Below are 18086 nucleotides of genomic sequence, written 5' to 3'. Positions count from 1 at the left end.
GTTATTGGTCTATTCAGAGATTCAACTTCTTCCTGGTTTAGTCTTGGGAGGGTGTATTTGTCGAGGAATTTATCCATTTCTTCTAGATTTTCTAGTTTATTTGCATAGAGGTGTTTGTAGTATTCTCTGATGGTAGATTGTATTTCTGTGGGATCGGTGGTGATATCCCCTTTTTCGTTTTTTATTGCATCTATTTGATTCTTCTCTCTTTTCTTCTTTATTAGTCTTGCTAGCGGTCTATCAATTTTGTTGATCTTTTCAAAAACCAGCTCCTGGATTCATTAATTTTTTGAAGGGTTTTTTGTGTCTCTATTTCCTTCAGTTCTGCTCTGATTTTAGTTATTTCTAGCCTTCTGCTAGCTTTTGAATGTGTTTGCTCTTGCTTTTCTAGTTCTTTTAATTGTGATGTTAGGGTGTCAATTTTGGATCTTTCCTGCTTTCTCTTGTGGGCATTTAGTGCTATAAATTTCCCTCTACACACTGCTTTGAACGTGTCCCAGAGATTCTGGTATGTTGTGTCTTTGTTCTCGTTGGTTTCAAAGAACATCTTTATTTCTGCCTTCATTTCATTATGTACCCAATAGTCATTCAGGAGCAGGTTGTTCAGTTTCCATGTAGTTGAGCGGTTTTGAGTGAGTTTCTTAATCCTGAGTTCTAGTTTGATTGCACTGTGGTCTGAAAGACAGTTTGTTATAATTTCTGTTCTTTTACATTTGCTGAGGAGAGCTTTACTTCCAACTATGTGGTCAATTTTGGAATAGGTGTGGTGTGGTGCTGAAAAAAATGTATATTCTGTTGACCTGGGGTGGAGAGTTCTGTAGATGTCTATTAGGTCCACTTTATGTAGAGCTGAGTTCAATTCCTGGATATCCTTGTTAACTTTCTGTCTCGTTGATCTGTCTAATGTTGACAGTGGGGTGTTAAAATCTCCCATTATTATTGTGTGGGAGTTTAAGTCCCTTTGTAGGTCACTGAGGACTTGCTTTATGAATCTGGGTGCTCCTGTGTTGGGTGCATATATATTTAGGATAGTTAGCTCTTCTTGTTGAATTGATCCCTTTACCATTATGTAATGGCCTTCTTTGTCTCTTTTGATCTTTGTTGGTTTAAAGTCTATTTTATCAGAGACTAGGATTGCAACCCCTGCCTTTTTTTGTTTTCCAGTTGCTTGATAGATCTTCCTCCATCCCTTTATTTTGAGTCTATGTGTGTCTCTGCACGTGAGATGGGTTTCCTGAATACAGCACACTGATGGTCCTGACTCCTTATCCAGTTTGCCAGTCTGTCTTTTGATTGGAGCATTTAGCCCATTTACATTAACGTTAATATTGTTATGTGTGAATCTGATCCTGTCATTATGATGTTAGTTGGTTATTTTGCTCGTTAGTTGCTATAGTTTCTTCCTAGCCTCGATGGTCTTTACAATTTGGCATGTTTTTGCAGTGGCTGGTACCGGTTGTTCCTTTCCATGTTTAGTGCTTCCTTCAGGAGCTCTTTTAGGGCAGGCCTGGTGGTGACAAAATCTCTCAGCATTTGCTTGTCTGTAAAGTTTTTATTTCTCCTTCACTTATGAAGCTTAGTTTGGCGGGATAGGAAATTCTGGGTTGAAAAGTCTTTTCTTTAAGAATGTTGAATATCGGCCCCCACTCTCTTCTGGCTTGTAGAGTTTCTGCTGAGAGATCAGCTGTTAGTCTGATGGGCTTCCCTTTGTGGGTAACCCGACCTTTCTCTCTGGCTGCCCTTAACATTTTTTCCTTCATTTCAACTTTGGTGAATCTGACAATAATGTGTCTTGGAGTTGCTCTTCTCGAGGAGTATCTTTGTGGCGTTCTCTGTATTTCCTGAATCTGAATGCTGGCCTGCTTGCTAGATTGGGGAAGTTCTCCTGGATAATATCTTGCAGAGTGTTTTCCAACTTGGTTCCATTCTCCCCATCATTTTCAGGTACACCAATCAGACGTAGGTTTGGTCTTTTCACATAGTCCCAAATTTCTTGGAGGCTTTGTTCATTTCTTTTTATTCTTTTTTCTCTACACTTCCCTTCTCTCTTCATTTCATTCATTTCATCTTCCATCAGCGATACCCTTTCTTCCAGTTGATCGCATCTGCTACTGAGGCTTCTGCAATCTTCACGTAGTTCTCGAAACTTGGCTTTCAGCTCCATCAGCTCCTTTGAGCCCTTCTCTCCATTGGTTATTCTAGTTATCCATTCTTCTAATTTTTTTTCAAAGTTTTTAACTTCTTTGCTATTGTTTTGAATTTCCTCTCATAGCTCAGAGTAGTTTGATCGTCTGAAGCCTTCTTCTCTCAACTCGTCAAAGTCATCCTCCATCCAGCTTTGTTCCATTGCTGGTGAGGAACTGCGTTCCTTTGGAGGAGGAGAGGTGCTCTGTTTTTTAGAGTTTCCAGTTTTTGTGTTCTGTTTTTTCCCCATCTTTGGGTTTTATCTACTTTTTGTCTTTGATGATGGTGATGTACAGATGGGTTTTTGGTGTGGATGTCCTTTCTGTTTGTTAGTTTTCCTTCTACCAGACAGGACCCTCAGCTGCAGGTCTGTTGGAGTTTACTAGAGGTCCACTCCAGACCCTGTTTGCCTGGGTGTCAGCAGCGGTGGCTGCAGAACAGCGGATTTTCGTGAGACCACAAATTCAGCTGTCTGATAGTTCCTCTGAAAGTTTTGTCTCAGAGGAGTACCCGGCTGAATGAGGTGTCAGTCTGTCCCTACTGGGGCGGTGCCTCCCAGTTAGGCTGCTCAGGGGTGAGGGACCCACTTTAGGAGGCAGTCTGTCCGTTCTCAGATCTCCAGCTGCGTGCTGGGAGAACCACTACTCTCCTCAAAGCTGTCAGTCAGACAGGGACATTTAAGTCTGTGGAGTTTCTTGCTGAGTTTTTGTTTGTCTGTGCCCTGCCCACAGAGGTGGAGCCTACAGAGGCAGGCAGGCCTCCTTGAGCTGTGGTGGGCTCCACCCAGTTCGAGCTTCCTGGCTGCTTTGTTTACCTAAGCAAGCCTGGGCAATGGCGGGCGCCCCTCCCCCAGCCTCGCTGCCGTCTTGCAGCTTGATCTCAGACTGCTGTGCTAGCAATTAGCGAGACTCCGTGGGCATAGGACCCTCCGAGCCAGGTGCGGGACACAATCTCCTAGTGTGCCGTTTTCCAGGCCCTTTGGAAAAGCACAGTATTAGGATGGGACTGACCCGATATTCCAGGTGCCGTCTGTTTCCCCTTTCTTTGACTAGGAAAGGGAACTCCCTGACCCCTTGCGCTTCCCGAGTGAGGCAATGCCTCGCCCTGCTTTGGCTCGCGCACAGTGCGCTTCACCGACTGTCCTGTACCCACTGTTAGGCACTCCCTAGTGAGATGAAACCGGTACCTCAAGCAGAAATGCAGAAATCATCCGTCTTCTGTGTCGCTGGGGCTGGGAGCTGGAGACCGGAGCTGTTCCTATTCGGCCATCTTGGCTCCACCCCCCAAATATCCCATTTTCAAATATCTTCTCATTGGGTATTAGGTTTCAGCATATGTATTTTAGGAGGACACATATATTCAGACCATAGCAAACTCAAGATGGGAAAAATAGATCTGAAAAGACTTCCTCTTGGAGAGTCACAATATATAAGATATACTGAAACTCTGAAAAGTCTTATAATAAAGCTATTTGACGTTGTTTAGTCTTTCTCAAAACTTATTTAACTACAGAATTCTTTTTTGGTAACATCCGTTAACATTTTAGGAAGTTCTGTTGATCAAACTTTGTGAAAAGTGCTCTAATATTTTTATTTTTGTATTAATTGATACATATTATGCATAAAAATAATTCAATTGATTTTAAAAGATTATAGATTCATAAAATTTTGATTCAATCTAAAAAGCACAAAGCCTCCTAATGTGATTTTTACTATCATATTCTTAGTTCTATTAGCCTGATTGTAGGAATTTTAAGATTTGCTGTACCTCTGGAAGTTCATGTGAAGAGCACTGATTAAGTATCTGCTGCTCTTGCAAAGTACTAATTAAAGACTTGCGGTTCTGGATACATAGAGATGTGGAACAGTAATAGAAAATATGACTTTCTCCTTAAACTTGTCTTTTTATTATGGACTTCTGACACTTCAAATATCATTTGTTATTGCCTGTCTCACTATTCTTGCTATTCTTAGGGCATGTCTGTGGTTTTCCTTCTAGATATTCCTGATATATATTATATATAACAAGTGATGACTTGTGATTTACAATTCATTTTAAGCCTTAATGTTTCATTAAAATTATTGCCAGATTACTAAAAAGTTAAGTTCCTCATTAATGGGGCCACTAGTAATTAAAGAAAATTCAAACATGTCTTTGAATAAAAGGATAAATATTATTAATATGTTAATTTGGAAGGTGAGGAGGGAGACAGAAGATTGAGGCTGAAATTTATTTTATTTTATTATTATTATTATTTTTTGAGACAGAATCTCGCTCCATGTCCCAGGCTGCAGTGCAGTGGTGTGATCTCGCCTCACTGCAACCTCTGCCGCCTGGGTTCAAGCGATTCTCCCACCTCCCGAGTAGCTGGGATTACAGGTACACACCACCACGCCTGGCTAATTTTTGTATTTTTAGTAGAGACAGGGTTTCACCATGTTGGCCAGGCTGGTCTCAAACTCCTGACCTCAAGTAATCCACCCGCTTTGGCCTCCAAAAGTGCTGGGATTACAGGCGTGAGCCTACACGCTGGGCCAGAGGCTGAAATTTAAAACCAAATAAGGGCCGGGCGTGGTGGCTTACGCCTGTAATCCCAACACTTTGGGAGGCCGAGGCAGGCAGATCACGAGGTCAGGAGATTGAGACCATCCTGGCTAACACGGTGAAACTCCGTCTCTACTAAAAACACAAAAATTAGCCAGGTGTGGTGGCGGGCACCTGTAGTCCCAGCTACTCGGGAGGTTGAGGCAGGAGAATGGCGTGAACCCAAGAGGCGGAGGTTGCAGTGAGCAGAGATTGCGCCACTGCACTCCAGCCTGGGCAACAGAGCAAGACTCCGTCAAAAAAACAAAACAAAACAAAACAAAAAACTTCAAATAATCCAGCCTGGGCAACATTGTGAGACCCCCTTCTTTACAAAAAAATAAAACAAAACAAAAATGTTGGCTATGTGCCTGTAGTCCTAGCTACTGGGTAGGCTGAGGTGGGAGGATCATTTGAGGTTTCAGTGAGCCATGATTGTGCCTGTGCACACCAGCCTGGGTAACAGAGAGAGACTCTGTCTCTTAAAAACAAAAAAATTAAATTTTAGGGCTGGGCGTGGTGGCTCATGCCTGTAATCCCAGCACTTTGGGAGGCTGAGGTGGGCGGATCATGAGGTCAGGAGATCCAGACCATCCTGACTGACATGGTGAAACCCCATCTCTACTAAAAATACAAAAAAATAGCCGGGCGTGGTGGCAGGCGCCTGTAGTCCCAGCTACTTGGAAGGCTGAGGCAGGACAATGGCATGAACCCAGGAGGCGGAGCTTGCAGTGAGCCGAGATCGCGCCACTGCACTCCAGCCTGGGCGACAGAGCGAGACTCTGTCTCAGAAAAAAAAAAAAAATTAAATTTTAAATAATAATTTCATTTTCTTTTAGGAGCTTGAACGGGAAATCACGTTTCAGGGTGACAGTGCCATTTATTACTCCTATTATAAAGATATGTTAAAGGCACCTTCATTTGAAAGAGGTATGATAATCACAGTTACATTTTTAATAACAATATTTTCCTTTCTCTTTTCTTTTTTTTTTTTTTCCTGAGACGGAGTCTTGCTCTGTCACCCAGACTGGAGTGCAGTGGTGCGATCTCAGCTCACTGTAACCTCCACCTCCCGGTTCAAGCAATTCTCCTGCCTCAGCCTCCCTAGTAGCTGGGATTAAAGGCATGCACCATCATGCCCAGCTAATTTTTGTATACTTAGTAGAGACGGGGTTTCACCATGTTGGCCAGGCTGGTCTCGAACTCTTGACCTCATGATCTGCCCGCCTCGGCCTCCCAAAGTGCTGAGATTACAGGCGTGAGCCATTGCGCCTGGCTGTAATATCAATATTTTTCTTAAATAAAACTTTGTTCTTCTATTTTAGAACCTTTCCTCCTCCTTTTATTTTTACTTGACATGTAGTAATTGTGCATATTTATGGGGAGTGATATTTTGATATTATACACAATGTATAATGATCAAATCAGGGTAGTTAGTATATCCATCACATTGGACATATATCACTTCCTTGTGTTATGAATATCCAAAATCAACTCTCAGCTTTTTGAAAATATACACTAAATTGTTGTTAACCATATTCATTCTATAGTACTACAGAATACTAGAAGTTATTTTTCCTATCTAGCTGTAATTCTGTATCCATTAACTAGTCTCTCCCTATCCTCCTCTCCCCTCTACTCTTCCCAGCCTCTGATAACCTCTGTTCTGCTATATTGGGACCTTTCAATGTGGGGATTTGTCTCAGGATATAGATATTTCTCTTTATTGTGCTAAATTTTTAAAAATTGGAAAATGCAGCATGGAGTATTCTATTTGGGATCTTTCTTGATAACAATATTAAATATTTAAGGACTAATGAATGACATGTTTAATTACTGTGAAGCAGAATAAATAATCTGGAGAAAAATCTTTCTGTCTTTAGGTGTTTATGAACTGACACACAATAACAAAACTGTATCTCTGAAGACTATAAATGCAGTGCAGCAAATGTCTCTATATCCGGAACTTATTGCTAGCGTTTTATATCAAGCCACTGGTAGCAATGTATGTATTTTTCTTTGGACCCTAATATTTATTTTCTTATGTATTCATGAATCCTCAAATTATTTAATGCCATCCTATTGTCTTGTTCTCTTTCTGTTTTTTCCACATAGGAGATTATTGAGCCAGTGTATTTCTATATTGGCATTGTTTTTGGATTGCAAGGAATATATGTTACTGCTTTATTTGTTACAAGTTGGCTTATGAGTGGAACGTGGCTAGCAGGAATGCTTACTGTTGCGTGGTTCATTATTAACAGGTAAGAAAGCTGTTTTAATTGATTTTTTGAAACTTTTTGTGGCTGTAGTAGTCAGAGTTCTGAAAATGCCTCCCGTCCCCAACAGTCCTCACTCTAATCCTCAGAACCTATGAATATGATGAGATGCCATTCCCATGATTATGATACTTTATATAGCACATTAGACAGATTGGAAAGATGACCCTGTGGGCCTGATCTAATCATGTGAGCCCTTAAAACCAAAGTGCTTTCTCTAGCCTGTGTAGAAAGAGAGGTCAGAGAGATCAGAGGATTTTCTGCACCACTGCAGGCATGAAGCAAGGAGGAAATGAATTCTGCTAGTAGCCAATGAGATCGTAAGAGGACTACAAGCCCCTGATGAAAACTGTAGCCCTGGCCGATGCCTTGATTTTAGCTTAGGGATACTGAGCAGAGCATCCAGCCATACTCTGCTGGCCTTTGTGAGATAATAAATTTGTGTTGTTTTATGCCACTACACGCAAAAATTGAGACATAATATACCAGCATATTCTTTTGGATCTTTTTCTTTTTTTATTCATCCTAATCCTTAGAATCTGAATTTTGGGTCTTCTTCTAGGTGAATGTGTGTGTGTATGCATCTATGTATTTGTATATGTATTTTTTACCAAAATCAGGTCTATTTGCAATACTGTTTTGTTTTGAGATGGAGTCTTGCTCTTTTGCCCAGGCTGGAGTGCAGTGGTGCGATCTCGGCTCACTGCAAGCTCCACCTCCCAGGTTCATGCCATTCTCCTGCCTCAGCCTCCGGAGTAGCTGGGACTACAGGTGCCCGTCACCACGCCCGGCTAATTTTTTTGTATTTTTAGTAGAGACAGGGTTTCACCGTCTTGGCCAGGATGGTCTTGTGATCCGCCCGCCTCGGCCTCCCAAAGTGCTGGGATTACAGGCGTGAGCCACTGCACCCGGCTGCAAATACTGTTTTTTTTTATCCTGCTTTCTCTATTCAACTGTCACTGCCTTTCCATTTCAGTAACTTTTTATCTTATCTAATACCCAGACCTTATTACAGTTTCCCCGGTTGACCCTAAAATACTCTATATAGCTGATTTATCCAAATCAGGATTTAATCCAGGACTCCATAGTGCATCTGGTTGTTATGTTCCTTAATACTCTGTAAATCTAACATAGTCCCCCTTTTTATGTTGAAGAGACTTAAGTCTTGTTGCATCCTGTGGCGTCATTTAGCTTTTACCTTTATCTCCTGTGTTTCTGTAATCTGGAAATTATGTGTAAAGGCTTGATGGGTTCAAAATAAACAGTTCTGGTTGAAATATATGGTAGATTATATATTTTTCATGTTCCATGACAGTAGAAATTATATTTAATTGATCAACCCGTAGTGAAGCTGAGATTGACTACTGGTTTGGGGGAATGGCAGTCTGATCTCTCCATTGAATAGTTATGTTTTTCTCTAATAACTGGAGAATAATCTGTGTGGTGTTTTTTAGCACCAAATGAATGTCCTTTTTACCATTAAGCGTTTACCTAACAGTTGTAACACCAGTTTATAACCTTTGCCTTAAAGTGGTAATTTTATTAGGGTTTATAACATTATATTTTTCTATTTTCATTAGCTACATTGTTCATTCTTCAAAAGTAGAATTTTTCCTCATTAACCAGGGCTTTTTGGTTACCTTCAAGTCACTATTAGAAAGTGAAGACAAATGCTTAATTTCAATTTACCAATTTCTAAATAAGAAATTAATTTAATAGCTTTCTCAGATAGTGACAAAAACCTTTGATTCTGGTGTTCTCTTTTCTAAGCATCTTTCTGTACTTATGGATTTTTATTGATTCAGTGATTCATTTTAATTGATTTCATTGATTCAGAACATCATGAGCAATGTTCTTCTGTTGCTCAAATTGTCACAACCTTGGTTAATAGGAGTACCTTTCAGGCCTGCTCCTGAGTTCTTTTGACACAACTTCGTTAATCTTTTTTTTTTTTTTTTTTTTTTTTTGAGACGGGGTCTCGCCCAGTCGCCTGGGCTGGAGTGCAGTGGTGCCATCTCGGCTCACTGCAAGCTTCGCCTCCTGGGTTCATGCCATTCTGCCTCAGCCTCCCGAGTAGCTGGGACTACCGGCGCCCATCACCACGCCCGGCTAATTTTTTGTATTTTTAGGAGAGACGGGGTTTCACCGTGTTAGCCAGGATGGTCTCGATCTCCTCACCTTGTGATCCGCCCGCCTCGGCCTCCCAAGGTGCTGGGATTACAGGCGTGAGCCACTGCGCCCGGCCAACCTCGTTAATCTTTGAAAGCTTTCTTGTTTTCTGGCTCAACAAGGTGAGTAGGTTTGCACTTTTGCTGCAGAAGATTTGTAAATAGCCATTTCTTACTGGAGCTTTGGTTCCTTTTAGTATGGAATGGAATTAGAAAATCCAGTCTGGCAACTAGGAGGACAAAATGATTTTTTGTTATGTCAGAAAGTGCCTGTTAGAGGACATTTTGAGTTGCTGTGTACTTTTCTAAAATTCTATTAGGATTTATTTTTAGAAAGACAGAAAGTTATAATAATACTCATAGACTAGGTTTAGAAAGTCTTATATTTTATGGCCGGGTGCGGTGTCTCACGCCTGTAATCCCAGCACTTTGGGAGGCCGAGGCAGGTGGATCATGAAGTCAGGAAATCGAGACCATCCTGGCTCATACGGTGAAACCCCGTCTCTACTAAAAATACAAAAAATTAGCCAGGCATGGTGGCGGGCGCCTGTAGTCCCAGCTACTCGGGAGGCTGAGGCAGGAGAATGGTGTGAACCCGGGAGGCGGAGCTTGCAGCGAGCCGAGATCTCACCACTGCACTCCAGCCTGGGCGACAGAGCGAGACTCCATCTCAAAAAAAAAAAAAAAAGAAAGTCTTATATTTTACTTATTTATTTTTTTTACTGTTCTTTTGAGACAGAGCCTCACTCTGTTGCTCAGGCACGATCTTTGGCTCACTGTAACCTCTGGCTCATGGATGCAAGTGATTCTCTCACCTCAGCCTCCCCAGTAGCTGGGACTACAGGCACATGCCACCATGCCTGGCTAATTTTTTTTTTTTTTTTTGAGATGGAGTCTTTCTCTGTTGCCCAGGCTGGAGTGCAGTGGCGTGATCTCGGCTCACTGCAACCTCCGCCTCCCAGGTTCAAGCAATTTTCGTGCCTCAGCCTCCCGAGTAGCTGGGATTACAGGCACACGACACAATGCCCGGCTAATTTTTTTGTATTTTTAGTAGAGATGGGGTTTCACCATATTGGCTAGGCTGGTCTTGAACTTCTGACCTCAAGTGATCCGCCCACCTCAGCCTCCCAAAGTGCTGGGATTACAGGTGTGAGCCACCACGCCCAGCCAATGCCTGGCTGATTTTTATATTTTTTGGTAGAGTTAGGGTTTCACCATGTTGCCCAGGGTGGTCTGAAACTCCTGACCTCAGGTGACCCGCCCTGCCTTGGCTTCCCAAAGTGCTGAGATTACAGGCATGAGCCACCATGCCCCACCAAAAGTCTTTTATTTTATTTTATTTATTTATTTATTTTTTTTTTGAGATAGAGTCTTGCTCGTGTCGCCCAGGCTGGAGTGTAATGGCATGATCTCGGCTCACTGCAACCTCTGCCTCCCACGTTCAAGTGATTCTCCTGCCTCAGCCTCCCGAGTAGCTGGGATTACAGATGCCCACCACCATGCCCAGCTAATTTTTGTATTTTTAGTAGAGATGGGGGTTTCGCCATGTTGGCCCAGGCTGTTCTTGAACTCCTGACCTCAAGTGATCCACCCGCCTCGGCCTCCCAAAGTGCTGGGATTACAGGCGTGAGCCACTGTGCCTGGCCAATTCTTGTATTTTAAAGTGAAGTGGGTCCAGGTGTAGTGGCTCACACCTATAATTCTAGCACTTTGGGAGGCCCAGGTAGGAGGATCACTTGAGACCTGAAGTTTGAGACCGGTCTGGGCAACATAGTGAGACCTCATCATCTCTACTTAAAAAAAAAAAAGAAAATAGCCAGGCTTGGTGGTGTGCGCCTGCAATCCCAGCTACTCGGGAAGCTGAGGCAGGAGGATCACTTAAGCCTGAGGCTGCAGTGAGCTATTGAATGTGCCACTACACTCCAGCCTGGGTGACAGAGAGAGACCCTGTCTCAAAAATAAATGAATGAATGAAGTTGCATTTAATACAAATGATTACTGTATTATTTAAAATATAGACTTTCTGAAAGGATTGCTTTCTTGGCTGCATGCAGTGGCTCACGCCTGTAATCCCAGCACTTAGGGAGGCTGAGGCAGGTGGATCACTTGAGGTCAGGAGATCAAGACCAGCCTTACCAACATGGTGAAACCCCGTCTCTGCTAAAAATACAAAAATTAGCCAGATGTGGTGGCAGGTGCTTGTAGTCCCAGCTACTTGGGAGGCTGAGGCAGGAGAATTGCTTGAACTTGAGAGGCGGAGGCTGCATTGAGCTGAGATCATGCCACTGCACTCCAGCCAGGGTGACAGAGTGAGAGTCTGTTTCAAAATAAATAAAAATAAAAGGATTGCTTTTTTGATTGTGTGATAAATTAGTTATTGCTGCATAACAAATCACCCGAAATTTAACAGCTTAAAACAACAAACATCTCACATGTTTCTGTGGGTCAGGAATCCCAAGAGGTTTAGATCGGTGGTTCTAGCTCAGGGTCTCTCATGAGGTTTCAGTTACGATGTTGGCTTGTACTGTGTTGTCTGAAGGCCTGGCTGGGCTGAAGCATCTGCTTCCAAGCTCACTCATGTGGCCATTTACCAGAGGCCCAGTACCTCACTGGCTTTTGGCCAGGGAGGCCTTAATTTCTTACATATGGGCCTCTCCATAGGGCAGCATGCAACTTGGCAGCTGGTCTCCCTTACAGTGAATGATCCAAGAGAGTATGAGAGAGTGTGTGCCACAATGGAAGCCAGGTATCTGTTATAACCTCATCTTAGAAATGATATAACATCACTCTGCCATATTTTGTCAGTTGCGCAGACCCCTGGTACAGTGTGGGAGGTGACAACACAGGGTATTAATACCAGGAGGCAGAATCATTGGGACTGTCTTGGAGGCTGGCTACCACATTCAGTTAACTTTGCTATTAATTTCATTTAATCCCTATATCTGTCTTCATATTTGAAGAGGAAAAGATACTTTCTCATGTAAACATAATGGTCTTAAAGAATAAGACTCTATTATGCTACTTAAACAAAAGAATAAGACTCTGTAGAGATCTTAGTGAGAATTGTAAGAAATAAACAGAAGTCTGACTGCCTTATTTGATATCACGAGAGCACACTGAACAAAGGAGTGGAGGACATTTATAACCTTTACATCCTGATGCAACCCCCTAGAGCTGTGTCCCATTCCCACTGGCTGGGATGGGACCTCACACTCTAAACTTAACTCGATTGGCTAATAATTTAAAACTTTCCTAAATAGGGAGAAGGGAAAGGGGACAAAGAAAAAAGGAAGTTAGTGATAAGAGGTCAGAGGGGTTTCCAAATAAGTAATGGCATGCATCCTAATTCGGGACTCATTTAGCCTTATCTCAACCTACCAGAACAAGTTGGAGCAGCCTTGGAATATACACATACAAACATTTAACCAGGGAATGATAAACCCTTTATGGATTAAGAAACTTTGAAAAAGAACTTCTCTATTGCTTACAGAAGACATGATGTTCATCAAATGGTATTGGGACGACCAAATCTGGAAAATAAATCCTTATTGCACACACATTAAGATAAATTTCAGATGGATTAATGAGCTTAAACAATGAAATCAATAATTACTATATAAAAATATTGGTTCATGTTTTTTGTTTGTTTGTTTTTGACCAAGTCTTGCTCTATCACCCAGGCTGTAGTGCAGTGGCACAATCTCAGTTCACTGCAACCTCTGCCTAGTGGGTTCAAGTGATTCTCATGCCTCAGCCTCTTGAGTAGCTGGGACTACAGGCGTGCACCGCCACAGCCAGCTAATTTTTGTATTTTTAGTAGAGATGGGGTTTCATCATGTTGGCCAGGCTGGTCTTGGACTCCTGTCCTCAAGTGATCCACCTGCCTTGGCCTCCCAAAGTCACTGTGCCTGGCATGGTTCGTGTTTTAAAAAATTATTTGTAATAGACAAAGTTGGAAACAGTGTATAACAGTAGGAAATTGGTTATAGTAGATCTACATGATGGTGTGTCATGGTCATCAAGTGTTCTTGAAGTATGTTTATTGACATGTATATCTTGGAAAGATGTTCATAATATATTGTTAAGAAAAAAATTGTTAGAGAATTAGAAAAGAGCTAAGATTTACTATAATACTGAATGTTTACTATGTTCTAGGCACTGCCAACTTCCTTGCAGCTTTTGTTTCATTTGACTCTCACATGTGATCCTGTTTTTGCATATATATCTGTATCTGTGTGTGTGTGTGTGTGTGTATATATATATATATGCAAACCTACCTTCTATGAATGTATATGTGAATAACTAATGCTTTTTTAACAGCTTTATTGAGGTATAATTGACATAGAATGAACTGGACCTACTTAGAGTGTCCAATTTGATCAATTTAGGCATTTAAATATACCCACAAAATCATCAACACAATCAATATAATAAACATATCCATCACTACCCAAAATTTCCTTTTTTTTTTTTTTTGAGACAGGATCTCACTCTGTCACCCAGGCTGGAGTGCAGTGGCGGTGCAATCTCTGCTCACTGCAACCTCCACCTCCCAGGTTCAAGCAATTCTCCTGCCTCAGCCTCCTGAGTAGCTGGGGTTATAGACGTGCCATCACGCCTGGCTAATTTTTATATTTTTAGTAGAGACTGAGTTTCACCACGTTGGCCAGGCTGGTCTCAAACTCCTGACCTCAAGTGATCTACCTGCCTCAGCCTCCCAAAGTGCTGGGATTACAGGCGTGAGCCACTATGCCCAGTCTCCAAAATTTTGAATACCTCCCTCTTTTCTTACCCAGCCACCACTACTATGCTGTTGTCCCCAGGAAACCTGTGTCTGCTTTCTTATTTATCTATTTATTTGTTTATTTATTTATTTATTTATTTATTGAGACTGAGTCTCACTCTGTCGCCCAAGCTGGAGTGCAGTGGCACGATCTCGGCTCACTGCAGCCTCTGCCTCCCGAGTTCAAGCACTTCCTGCCTCTGCCTCCTGGGTTCAAGCACTTCCTGCCTCAGCCTCCCAAGTAGCTGGGATTACAGGCGCACACCACCACAGCCAGCTGATTTTTGTATTTTTAGTAGAGATGGGGTTTCACCATGTTGCCTAGGCTGATCTCGAACTCCTGGGCTCAAACAATTCACATGCCTCAGCCTCCCAAAGGGCTGGGATTACAGGTGTGAGCGAGCATGCCCAGCATGATTTGCTTTCAGTCTCTATAGCTTAGTTTGTGTTTTCTAGAATTATATATTAATGAAGTCATACAGCATATACTTTTTGGTGGTGGGGCTCCGGCTTTTTTTACTCAGCATAATTTTGGTATTCATGTATGTTGGCTATACTAATAGTTCATTCTTTTTTATCACTAAGTTCTATTACATAGTATGGATATATCATAATTCATTTATTCAGATACTGATGGACATTTGGGTAGTTTACAGTTTTGTGTGGACATATGCTTTCATTTCTTTTGATAGAATGGCTAGGTCATATGGCAGGTGTATATTTAACTTTTAAGATACTGCCAAACTGTTTTCTAAAGTGATTGTACCATTCTATTTTTCTATCAAAATTGTGTAAGAGTTCCATGTGGTCTGTATTCTTGTATTTCCCTGATGACTAAAGATATTGGGTGCCTTTTCATGTGTTTATTGGTCATTCATGTATTTTGTGAAATGTCTAAGTATTTTGCCCATTTTAAAAGCTTAGATTGCCGGGGGCAGGGTCTCAGGCCTGTAATCCCAGCACTTTGGGAGGCTGAGGCGGGCAGATCACGAGGTAGGAGATCGAGGAGACCATCCTGGCCAACATGGTGAAACTCCCTCTCTACTAAAAATACAAAAATTATCTGGACATGGTGGCACGCGCCTGTAGGCCCAGCTACTCCGGAGGCTAAGGCAGGAGAATGGCGTGAACCCAGGAGGCGGAAGTTGCAGTGAGCCGAGATTGTGTCACTGCACTCCAGCCTGGGTGACAGAGTGAGACTCCATCTCAAAAAAATAAAAAATAAAAATAGAAACCTTGTAACCCACAGCCTCGCTAAATTCATTTATTAGTTTTAGTATTTTTTTAAGATTTTTTTTTCTTTTTTTTCTCCCGGGTTCACACCATTCTCCTGCCTCAGCCTCTAGAGTAGCTGGGACTACAGGCACTCACCACCATGCCCGGCTAATTTTTTTGTATTTTTAATAGAGACAGGGTTTCACCATGTTAGCCAGGATGGTCTCAATCTCTTGACCTCGTGATCCACCCATCTCGGCCTCCCAAAGTGCTGGGATTACAGGCGTGAGCCACCGCACCCGGCTTTTTAAGATTCTTGAGGGTTTTCTATGTACACGGTATCTTCTGCAAAAAAAAACCCGACAGTTTTACTTTCCTTTGCAACTTGATTCCTTGTGTTTATTTTCCTTATCATACTATACTGGCTAAGCTATGGCAGAAGATTTAACAATGTTGACCTCTGAATGGATGAGATTATAGGTGTTTTAAGATTTTTCTTCTTTTTGTTTGTATACATTTTCTAATATTTCTTTAACAAACATATACTGCTTTTATAATAAAATATTTTTCAAAAAAGAATATGAAGAAGGGAAAACATGCAAAATACATTTAAGTTTAAAAAGCAGAATATAAATTAATTGAAGAGTTTTGATTCTGTAAAATATTTATATAAAGGATAAATACTTGAATGGATTATAGGGCAATGGAGATCCTTGATTTTTTATAATAGTGATTAGTATTGTCACACATATTGACAGGAACAAAAATATTTAAGTGTAATTATTTTTTACCCTGTTTTTATCTCTTTCTTCCTGGGAAATTCTTTTGTTTTTTCTTAGCTACTGAACTGTTGTGCTAAACAGAAAATGGTCAAAATATAATTTTGAAGAATCACAGAGAGGGCTGCAGATGACTTGACGTAAGAAAGTGCGGTGGCTCAAGCCTGTAATCCCAACACTTTGGGAGGTCGAGGCAGGTGGATCACGAGGTCAGGAGTTCAAGACCAGCCTGGCCAACATAGTGAAACCTCGTCTCTACTAAAAAATTAGCCAGGCGTGGTGGTGGGCACCTGTAGTCCCAGCTACTCAGGAGGCTGAGGCAGGAGAATCGCTTGAACCTTGGGAGGTGGAGATTGTAGTGAGCCGAGATTGCACCACTGCACTCCAGCCTGGGCGACAGAGCAAGACTCTGTCTCAAAAAAAAAAAAAAAAGAAAAGAAAGTACATTGTGCTACCGGGCATGGTAGCTCACACCTGTTATCCCAGCACTTTGGGAAGCCAAGGCAGGCAGATTGTTTGAACCCAGGAGTTTGAGACCATCCTGGGCAACATGGCAAAACACTGGCTCTACTAAAAATACAAAAAATTAGATGGGCGTGGTGGCATGTGCCTGTAATCCCAGCTACTCAGGGATACTGAGGTGGGAGGATCATCTGAGCCTGGGAGGTCAAGGCTGCAGTGAGCCGTGATCGTGTCACTGCACTCCAGCAACTGGGGAGAGAATATAAAAAAAGTTATTAGTGCTTAGAGGTCTGAGACTAGGAAAAGAGATGAGTAAAAATGATTTTTAAGATTTATTATGTATGCTGCTATTATGTAAGGAGAAAACTGCTTTCTCAAAAATGTTTTGTTCCTTTGTTTTCATGGCATTTTGAAGTATGTGTTTGTTTCTTTTGGCTGTGATAATGTGCCAAGCCTGGTTGGATTTATTGCTGTTGCAACTTTATCTTCTTGGTCTGTGAGGATGTAACATTTGTAATTTTGATTATTTGCAAACAATTCAGTGGTTGATGATTGGTGTAATTGGAAATATAATTACCAACTCTGATACCAGTATTCAGGAGTGTGGCCATTGAGGGAACTAAGTTAACATGCAAGCATGTTCATCATTATTACTTAGGAAAGTTAGGCAGCAATTTTCATAAATTTTCAAAAAAACAATAGCACCTTTATTTTTGTGTGGAAAATAGCTATTGAGTATAAGAGACCCAAATTCTATGATTGCTGGAGAGGTAGTCCCCTTGTGGTATGCGGATATGCACACAACACAACAAGCTCTCAATGAAAATTGATTGAGGAGAAATTTAGGAGGAACCTACAAAGACATTCCTATATTTCTTTTTCATTTTTTTGAAATGGAGTCTTGCTGTGTCACCCAGGCTGGAGTGCAGTGGCACGATCTCTGCTCTCTGCAACCTCCGCCTCCCAGGTTCAAGCAATTCTCCTGCCTCAGCCTAACAAGTAGCTGGTACTACAGGCACGTGCCACCACGCCAGGCTAATTTTTGTGTTATTAGTAAAGACGGGTTTCACCATGTTGGCCAGGCTGGTCTGGAACTCCTGAACTTAAGTGATCCACCTGCCTCAGCCTCCCAAATTGCTAGGATTACAGGCATGAGCCACCGTGCCTGGCCTGACATTCCTATATTTCTGATTCTGGGAATTCTAAATTCTCTAAGTATATCACATATAAGACTGTGGTATTAATTCTGGGGAACCTGCTGACTGAAAAGATTATTGAATTAGATATCAAAAGATAAGCACTTTAATCCCAATTATCCCTACTAGCTAGATGGCCTCGATTAAGTTACCTTACATTTCTGAACTTCATACTCCTTTTGTAAAGGGGAATAAGAACTTTGGATCTACCAGGCCGCTAATTATGTGATGCAGATTGTACACTCTAGTGAAGGGTAGCCATCTGGTTAAGGGAAGGGAGGGTGGGTACTCTGTGCAACAAGCTGTGTACCTTAGCATGGGGTCTGCCCAGAGAAGGCACGCCTTCTTCAATCTCACAGAGGCCCATCTGTTTCACCAAGCAGTGCACAGTAGCTCTGCAGCTTCTTGGGGGCGGTGGGGGCTGGGGGTGAGACCCTATT

The 18086-nt window shown here is 41.9% G+C and overlaps 1 protein-coding gene across 4 annotated transcripts in view; it reads left to right on the top strand.

Annotated features, from left to right (window-relative positions):
• DPY19L4 (dpy-19 like 4) overlaps positions 1-18086 on the top strand; it is a 77864-nt gene that overhangs the window by 20711 nt on the left and 39067 nt on the right. For 3 of the 4 annotated variants that reach the window (XM_030795282.1, XM_030795281.1, XM_030795280.1), the window contains exons 4-6: positions 5607-5697; positions 6651-6772; positions 6883-7028. In XM_030795282.1, the coding sequence (XP_030651142.1) occupies positions 5607-5697; positions 6651-6772; positions 6883-7028 (359 nt within the window). The remainder of the gene's footprint in view (positions 1-5606; positions 5698-6650; positions 6773-6882; positions 7029-18086) is intronic. The other variant, XM_030795283.1, reaches the window with a different exon arrangement.

Source organism: Nomascus leucogenys, chromosome 16 (assembly GCF_006542625.1).
Source record: "Nomascus leucogenys isolate Asia chromosome 16, Asia_NLE_v1, whole genome shotgun sequence".
Classification (NCBI taxonomy): domain Eukaryota; kingdom Metazoa; phylum Chordata; class Mammalia; order Primates; family Hylobatidae; genus Nomascus; species Nomascus leucogenys.
Note: the sequence above shows the minus strand (reverse complement) of the source record. Positions and strands in the feature narration are given on the sequence as shown.